Source organism: Protobothrops mucrosquamatus, unplaced genomic scaffold (genome assembly GCF_001527695.2).
Source record: "Protobothrops mucrosquamatus isolate PMUCROS unplaced genomic scaffold, P.Mucros_1.0 scaffold2160, whole genome shotgun sequence".
NCBI classification, from domain to species: Eukaryota; Metazoa; Chordata; class Lepidosauria; order Squamata; family Viperidae; genus Protobothrops; species Protobothrops mucrosquamatus.
In genome coordinates this window covers 361777-371380 of record NW_015388256.1, presented here as the reverse complement: position 1 = coordinate 371380, position 9604 = coordinate 361777, and the positions used below count along the sequence as shown (strand labels likewise).

The 9604-nt window shown below is 39.8% G+C and overlaps 1 protein-coding gene across 1 annotated transcript in view; it reads right to left on the bottom strand.

Annotated features, from left to right (window-relative positions):
- Positions 1–4869: 4869 nt before the first annotated feature.
- The window catches only part of TRPM8 (transient receptor potential cation channel subfamily M member 8), a 275582-nt gene continuing 270847 nt past the window's right edge, over positions 4870–9604 (bottom strand). The window contains exons 21-22 of the mRNA XM_015824215.1: positions 4962–5061; positions 4870–4876 (exon numbers count right to left, since the gene is read on the bottom strand). Of these exons, the coding sequence (XP_015679701.1) occupies positions 4870–4876; positions 4962–5061 (107 nt within the window). The remainder of the gene's footprint in view (positions 4877–4961; positions 5062–9604) is intronic.

Genomic DNA, 9604 nt, shown 5'->3' with positions numbered 1-9604 from the left:
GTCCTCTAGGCCGGGGGGGCCAAGTCCAAATCCAGGCCCAAACCCAGGCCCTGCCAAGGCCCTGACCACTCCTCACCCGGCTACGGTCGCTGGAAAGGCCGCAGAAATCCTCGGAACTACTAAAGAGGCTCCAAAACCCCCGGAAGGTCTCAAAAAAGGCCTCCAGGCCATTGAAGATAAGCCGGCCAAAGAGGGCCCCCGACAGGCCGCCCAAACAGGCCGCGCGGCCATCCCCCAGAGCTGACACCACTAGGGGGCCGTCGAGGCCGTCCAAAAAGCCCCCCGAGGTCCCCGATCGCCGGGGAGGCTGCAAGCCGTCGTCGGAGAGGCCGCCTGAAGGGGCCGTCAGAGCCACCCACAAAGTCCCTGGCCAGGCCATCGCAGCCGACGAGGAGGCCGCCGCACCCACGCGGGCCTCCAAGATCACCCGAGAGGCCCTCCGGTCGCCAGAGACACCCCCATGCCAGGGGAGGCACCCCCGTGGAGGGAAATCTCCGGACCTCCAGATGGTCCAGGCCGAGTGGTCTGGGCCGAGCGGGCTGGAGAAGGCCGGAGACGCCGCCCGCCAACCATCAACGGGGCCGCCGCGGACGGGAAGGCTGGGTAAGCTGGAAAAGGCCGAAAAACGGCCAAGAACGATGACCGAATCGGCTCCGCGCCCCCCGCGCCCCCAAACGTCCCGTATCCAATCCGGGGCTCACCAGGAGAGGCACCCACATGGGAGTGGAACTCCGGGCCTTCGGGGAGCTTTCCAAGCTCCCCCTCTCGCCGTTTTCGGGCTCCGCATCTCGGAGCTAACCATGTCTTAAGGGTGCGGCAGAAGGAAGGGAGATCAGGGATCACCCTGATCTCTGGGGGCAGTTCATTCCAGAGGGTGGGAGCTCCCACCGAGAAGGCCCTCCCCCTTGGGGTCGCCAGCCGGCACTGTCTGGCCGACGGCACCCTGAAGAGACCCACTCTGTGGGAGCGTACAGGTCGATGGGGGGTAATCTGCGGCAGGAGGCGGTCTCGAAGGTATCCGGGTCCGATGCCATGGAGCGCTTTAAAGATGATGGTCAACACCTTGAAGCGCACCCGGAAGTCCACAGGCAGCCAATGCAGCTCACGCAACAGCGGTGTTATATGGGAGCGACGAGTCCCTCCCAACACCGCCCGCGCGGCCGCATTTTGGACTAGCTGGAGCCTTGAGTTAAAGTTTTTTTTTAACTGATTGCTTTAGGAGCTGTTGAATCCTGTATTAGTTCTGGGAAGTCAGGGAGGGGAGGGGTTTAAGGGGAAATTATAAATTGATGTAGTTAATATAACTATATAATGGAATTGTAATAATAAGAGGATATTCCCGGCTGGTTCCCCAAATTGCACTCGATGTGGTGGTAAGAATGCGGAAGGGATGTAGAAGTGGTAGGAGGAAAGAGGAGAGGCTGTGGGAGGAGGAGGAAAGAGAGGGAAAGTGGATAAGGGTGGAGGCAAGGCGGGGACTGCCGGGAGTATCCGGAACATTTTGAGTAAGATTTTCTTTTTTGTGGTGTTTGTAGATGCATCATTTGTATTTGTTTAATTCAAAATAATAACAAAATTTATAAAATATATATATATATATATATATCCATAGTATTTAGATTTCGGGTAGCCCAAAGTTCACTTAGTTCATTACAGAATAGTTGTCATATCTAAAATACACTTATTTACTCAAATAAATTCTTACTTTATTTCACAAACATATTCTATTTCTCATCCTAGTACCTCATCACTTACTAATAAAATAACCTTTATCGTCTCAATCCAATTTCTATATTATAATTCAAAACTATTATTCTAGTGACTATTTTTTATTTCCCTTATAAGTCTAAATCCTAAATATTAAATCATATCTTTTAAAATCTCCTTAGCCCATTAAAAGAGATTTTAAGCTCTTCCATAGGTCCCATAAAAAGATCCCATTTTTTAAGTCTAACTCTAGCTTTCTTTTTGTGCCAAGCAGGCTTCCATAGCAGTGCCTTTAAATCCTCAGGTGGATCTCCCTTCATTCCTACACATGTTATTTGAATCAAGGGAGACCATTCAATTATCAATTTTTCAAGGGAGCTAGCCCCTTCATAATCATTGGATTGTTGGCCTAATAATTCAAATCTCCATATTTGGCTTAGTATATTTGTCGTCAGTTCAGTCTGGTCTTCTTCTTCCGGTTTCAGCTGGTTTAAGTAAAAAGTCATGTTCAGTGTTGTAATTGTTGTTTGGTTGTCTGGGTTGTCTAGGTTCTCAATGTGCTGTACATGTTGGTCTTCAGCACCTTCCATCTTAGTATTGCTTTCTTCAGTTTCTGTTGCTTTTTGAATTGCATATTCAAAAGGTTTTGGTTTGGTCAAGGTTTAGTTATCTAGGTTCTCAGTAGGTTGTAGCTGGTATTCTTTAAAGTCCACTTTGATGTTAATTTCTTCCTCTTCTGTTGCATTTTGGATTGTAAGTTCATCAGTTGAAATCTGGGCTGCATTTTGTAACTTTAAGGTGGCGCCTTTATCTTTCAGTCTGGAATTCATTAGCTCAGTAGCCTCAAGGATTTTTTCAAGTGTAAGTTTGTAGTTAAGTTGTGGGTAGTATTCCTCCATTTCTATGGTGTTTACAGATAGTCCTTTAGTGGAGGCTATTTTTGATAAAAGTCAGTAAACATCCACCTCCACTATAAAGAATTGTTTTCACCACCCAACTGTTTCAAATACTTATATTTTTGATAGTGCCAAGGACAAATCTTAGTCTCACAGGTCTCCCAGTCAAAAAGAAATTCACTTGCTATACCAAATTTCACCACACGATGTCCCCGGTAGCATGTAACGTCTTTTTCCAAACTCAAGTTAGGCTTTTATCCAGTTTAAAAAAAATATTCTTTTTTTTTCAACTTAGCAGATAGATAAGGTAATTGGTCCCCGTAGAAATAGGAACCTTTTGGGGCCCCAAATATCCAAAAGGTGCAAGTCCAATTATTTAGTTGTTTAGTCTTTTCTTTTTTTTCCAAAACTTTATATTCCCAGGGTAGGCAGAAGCCGCCAAGTTAAGAGGGGGAAAGAAATTTCCAAAGGCTTTTACAGGAAGATAGTTGGGATGCAAGAAAGGTAAGGTAAGGTCTCACCCAATTCCTCCGCAGTGCTTTCGTTGTGCTTGGTATGGCTGGTATGGCTTAGTGGTACGGCCATTAACATGGCCGATCTTTTCTTTGTCGGTCCAAAGGAGCTGCCTCGGATCAAACGGAAGGGCTACCGCCCTTCTGCAATCTGTCGAGTGTCTTCCTCATGGTGGTCGCCCCTCCAGGACGGCTTTCGACCCTTTTCAGGGTCTTCCGACAAAGGAAAACCAGACGGCGGAGAGAGCGCTCTCCCCGAGTCTCCGCCGGCGCCGCAATCGCAAACTGGAAGCCATCATTTCACTACTCTTACCAACACAAGGTAGGTCTTAATAGCAGCTCTGACCTCCGACTAGTCAGATTCATCCCTTGCTTTCCTCCAGTAGTTCTTTAGGTGTCTCTTGACCCTTTTCAACACCCTCAACTCCTCCATAAAACACAAGGGAGCTGAGTCAAGAGACACCACACAAGTGCAATCCTGTCCAGAGCCTTAAATGCCTTCTAATCCAGATTGCGGTCAGAGTATTGGCAGAACCATGCAGGAGAAACCCCAGGATATTCACTAGTTCCCTTTGGAACCCACTCAGGTCCATAAGTTGCTGGGGCGGATTACCCAAATGGATCCAGTCTCTCTGCAAAGGGAGGCAGCATAAGAGAACTCCAAGGACACCAGTATGTGATCTGACCATGACAAAGGTTAGAAGAATAGATTCCCAACCATGTCATGTTGCTATCGCTCCAACAAGAAAAGAAAATCATGCGTGGGGTATGACTACTGAGTTGGGCTGTGAACTTCCAAGCTGCTTCTGATGCCAGCACTAGGAATGGCAAGTTGAAGTCTGGGGAACTTCACCAATCCTGAGATGGCCTCCAGCAGCTCAGGCAGGTAGGTTGTTACAGAGCAAAAAGATTGTAGCTTCAAGAACAGGATCTCACAAGCAGAAACTTGCGGAGCACGGTCACTGAAGGCGAGAAGAGATTCCCAGATAACAACTGCTATCCCCTTCCCTGCCCTGGGGTTTTGGCTGGTGCCAGACTTTAAACCAGCTGGATACATCTCCAAGAGGAGGACTCTCCTTTCCAGATCTCCGGGATTCATGCCAAGTAGGTAATATGTTATTACTCTCTAATACCATGAAAAAAGTTCAAGAGAAAATTTTTTTAAGAGGCAGGATGCCTTTTCTTTATAATTATTTTTAGTGTTAAACAAAAGTCTTTTAGTTGTCCTAAATTCCAGGGATATAAAGATTCAGCAGGAATCTTTATTTACTAGCTTGTATAAGTTCCATTCCACAGACCTACTGTATATGTACTAGTGAATCATAATGAAAGGGCTCAGATGAAAAGTTTTTGTCATCATTTATTGGCCTCTTTAATTTCCCTTTTATGCTTACACTGCTAGATCACAAACCACACTTTTTAAAATATCAGATAGAAATCTAGCAATAATGTATGAATAAAAAGCATGATGATCATCTTCATATTTAGGTTCCCTTACTTCCACTGTTGTTAAATAAAATTAATCATTTTTACTAAGCTGCCCAGAGTCACTGAGAGTGAGTGGGTGGCCATATAAATTTTCTAAATAAATAAATATTATTTTTTAAAACATTTAAACATTCAAGATGGTATTTTGGCAAGTGAAACTTTAAAAAATTCCCAGGTATTACAAAACCCCTAACAGATCATCCATCATTTTTCAAAGCAAATCAATAAACGGTATTTTAATAAACCGATTTATGTTTTTATAACTATTAAAATCTGTCAATAAACACATTATAATTAACTTTTGATTTCAAAGGAAACAGGAAACTAAATAGACAAACAGAAAAGAAAGTTGACATACTCTTCAGATGAGCCACTGGGCTTGGTGTTGATTTTCACAAGGTAATTTTCTTTCATGACAGCTTCCCATGCCAAAGTTTCATTATCTTCATTCCTTGAACCTTCAACATACAAAATCCAAACCACAATGTATAGTAGTGTTTTATTGACAAAAGAAACACAGATGGTAGAGATATAATTTAAAAGGGTAATAAAGACTTGCTTCAGCTGTACATTGTGCATATGCACAGAAACATGCACACATACATACATATATACATACATACAGCTATGCATATTTGTTCAGAAGGTTTTCACATTCCTAAGTATCCTGAATGCTTAACACAACTTTACCCATATACAAATACTGCCCCCTCCCCATACAGCTCCTTTAGATTATTCTGTTTTCATTATAGACAGTACACTAGATATACTGAGACATGGATATTTTTTTGTTAATTCCAAATATTGACATTCCTGTTTTTTAATGCTGCTTTCCATTTTATTTAGCCAAAGTTCAATTTTTTAAAAAATATTATTTTGCATTTTTCATCAGTGCACATATTTTCATTGGTTAGTTTCCATCTGTTCCGGTTTTGAAAAAATATTTTCCATAAATAAGTATAAGTGTTGCTATTTCTTCTTTTGAAACTGTGTAATTCAGTGGGTGTGATTGTACTGTTGCTGAGCTTCCATTAGTCTTACTGTTTTAGTAGTTCAGTATTATAATCCATGACTAGTTTAAATATAACATGTATCATAAACATGAAAAACCATGGCAAACCACCTCTATAACACTGTCGTGAAAACTGTATGGTCATATCTATATAGTCACAAGTCATACTCAATTTGAAGGCATCTTTATCTTTTACATTCAGGACAAGGAGCATATGCATAAGGAGCCCTGTGGCACAGTGGTTAGAATGCAGTATTGGAGGCAAACTCTGACTACAACCTGAAGTTTAATCCTGATGGGGTTCAAGGTTGATTCAGCCTTCCATCTTTCTGAGGTCAGTAAAATGAGGACCCAGATTGTTGGGGTCAATATGCTGACATCGTAAACTGCCCAGAGAGTGCTGTAAAGCACTATGGGGTGACATATAAGTCTTAAGTGCTGTATGCAGGATTACACATGCCTTGTATATTTTATGAAGCTTTGCTTCATAAGTGCATCAGAAGATTCAGATTTGATACAGCTAAAGAACTATAGACCAATATCACTATTAAATGTGGATTATAAAAATTTTGCCTCAATAGTAGCAGAGAGACTGAAAAGATTTCTGATTGAATTTATTCATCCAGACCAAAATGGATTTCTACCAAAAAGACAAATAAAAAATAACCTAAGAATTATTTTGGAAACACTGGAATATTATGAAATGCATCCAGGAAAACAAATGGCACTAAGTTTTTTAGATGCACAGAAAGCCTTTGATAATGTAAATTGGCAATTTATGATACAACAACTAAACTGTATGGAGAGAAATGTATAAATATAATTAAGACAATATACTATGGACAAGTAGCAAAAATAATTGCAAATGGGAATTTTACAGAGAATTTTAACATAAAAAAGGCACAAGGCAAGGATGTCCACGATCTCCACTGTTATCTGGAAGTATTGAATAGAAACATTAGACAGGATCTAGAAATCAAAGGAATGGAGATAAAAGATGAAAAATATAAACTGCAAGCATTTGCGGATGATTTGGTATTTATACTAGAGGAACTGTTGGAGACAAGCCCTAAACTATTGAAAAGGATAGAAGAATTTGTAGAAGTAGCAGGATTGAAGATAAACAGAGAAAAAACTAAAGTTATAGTTAAGAATCTTGTAGATAAACAAAAAAAATCAACTGTCAGATAGTTAAGAAAGTTAAATATTTGGGAATATATCTAACAGCAAGATGTGCAACAATAAAAGAAGACAACTATATAAAACTGTTAAATCAAATAAAACTGGATTCAGAAAAATGGAAAAATCTACAACTATCAATGTTAGGAAGAATAGCTACTGTAAAAATGAATATCTTACCAAAATTGCTCTTCCTATTTCAAACAGTACCCATAAAAATAGAGAAAAAATTCTTCGACAATTTAAACAAACTGATTTTGAAATTTATTTGGCAAGGGAAGAAAGCCAGAATTAGATTAAAAATGTTACAAGAATCTAAAGAAAATGGAGGATTTGGTTTACCAGATTGGGTGTTATATTATCAAGCATGTGCTCTAACATGGCTAAAAGAATGGATACCCCTTAGACATAAAAGATTATTATACTTAGAAGCACATGGTTTACAACTAGGATGGCATGCCTTTCTATGGTATGGGAAGAATAAAATTCATAGATACTTCCAAAATCACTATGTAAGAAACACATTACTTTTAGTATGGCAAAAGATAAAATCTAAAAATTTATATGAAAATACAAGGATGGTTTTGAATAATGGAAGCTTTTGTTCACCCAAACTTAACTAATTTTGAGAAAATTGTAACCTATAAAGATATTTTGAATACGGAAGGGAAATTAAAATCTAAACAAGAGTTGGAAGATCAGGGTATTGATTTATCATGGTGGCCTCAATTGCAAATACAATTGAGATATGAGAAAGATGCTAAAATACATGGTTTTTATAAAGACCAGACAATGTTTGATCAGATATTGTTGACTTCAGAAGAAAAGCTGATTAAGAAACGGTATAATTTTCTATTAAATTTAAAAATGGAAGATGAACAAGTGAAAGAAACAATGATAACATGGGCAAAAAACCTTGGGCACAATATAGAATTTAAAAAATGGTAAAATCTTTAGAAAGAAACTATAAATTGACAGTGGCAACTACTTATAAAGAAAATTTATATAAAATGTTCTATAGATGGCACCTACCACCTGCGAGATTAGCACAAATGTTTAAAAACATGTCTAGTAACTGTTGGAAGTCATCAAAAATCAGGCATGTACTACCATCTTTGGCAGATGTGCCCTAAAGCAAAAAGAATTTGGACAAAAATACATATCTGGCTAGGAAAGATGTTAAGAAAACATGTAGATTTCAAACCGGAACTATTTTTATTAGGTATATTATCAGGAAAATATGATAAGAAAGTGTATATTTAATGTTGCCTGTATTAACAGCAGCAATAATTGCTCCCTATTGGAAAAATGAAGAAACACCATCTGAAGAAGAGATAATCAAGAAAATACTGGACTGTGCAGAAATGGATAGACTTACACTGAAGATTAAAGAAAAAGAAGACACATAATATTTTCAAATATGGAATGTATTTTCTCAATGGCTGGAAAAAGAGGTAGAGATTAGGGATTTAATGTGTATTATTAAGTAAAACAAATGGACCCAGACAACACGTTGTTTACTAAGCACTTATGAATTGTAAATATAAAAAACTAATAAAATGACAAAAAAATAATAAGTGCATCAGTTAAGAATTCCAGGATCCTGCTCTTCCGGTGGTGACAGCCGCGCTGATGGCGGCTTCTTTCCAGCCGCCCGCCTGGGAATGCGTCAAAGCCTGAAGAAACAGCGATCATCGGCTGTTTCTCAGCTTGGAGCCTCGTTCCCCGGGTGAAGGGGGAGGGGTGAGTTTTTCCCAGATAGAGGTAGAGTTCCCCATCTCCTCCATATTCTTTTTTTTGGAGGATGAGGGGTGAGAACTCCCTCGGAGTCTGGGTTTTATCTCCGCACCCCAGGACGCCTTTGTTCCTTTTTTTAGGAACAAAGCCAGACGCTGCTTCCACATCTACTGCTTAAAGAGATCTGTGATTAAAATCAAGAGCAGACAGAGCTGACCGGGAGAACCAGAATTGTGAGAATTTGGGACTTTAACTCATCTCCTGAGTTAAAGTCCCAAATTCTCACAATTCTGGTTCTCCCGGTAAAGTAAAGTATCTTCTCCACTTACTATTTAAATTAAAGGAAGAAGTGAAAATGGTGGAGGAATGCTGTTTCCTGTTATGAAAGACTTTTACTTTTACTTGGTAACTAAGTTGAAACAATGTAATGGAATTTGGCTGCTTATTTAGAGACTAAAGTTTTTTTTTCCTTTATTGGGGGGGGGATTTGTTTTTGTTTTTACTATCCCCTCCTTTTTTCTTCGGAATGTTGGTTTTACAAGATTAATAAGTTTTACAGAAGTGGTCAAGTTTGAAAATGGCTTCAAAACGTCCTGGAACTTCGGCTTCACTTAAAGCTTTATCCTTTCCGGTAACTCAGACGGTGCAGCAATCTAAGCTTAAGCCTCCTTCATCCTCTCCTTTACCACCGGCTCTTACTCTTAAGGATTTACAAGATGCCTTGGAAAAAACAGTAAGACAGATTAGACAAGAAACTGCAGAGCTTTTTGAGGAGAAGAATAACGAGATGAGGAGGTATATATTGTTGATTTGCCAGAGGTTAGCAGCTCATATAGAACATTTGGACGAATGTGTGGACAAGGTAGTAGAGAACGTGGAAAGATTTGAAGACAGAGTTGGAAAAGTTGAAAATAATGTTGATATAATACAGAATGAAATTATTATGATACAGTATAGAGAGATGGAATATGCTTTGCGAATAAGAGGGTTGAAGGAGGATTTGCAAGAAAATTTGAAAGAAGAAATTGCTGCAGATTTAGCTTTTATTTGGGGTTGTGGACCTGAAGAAATCT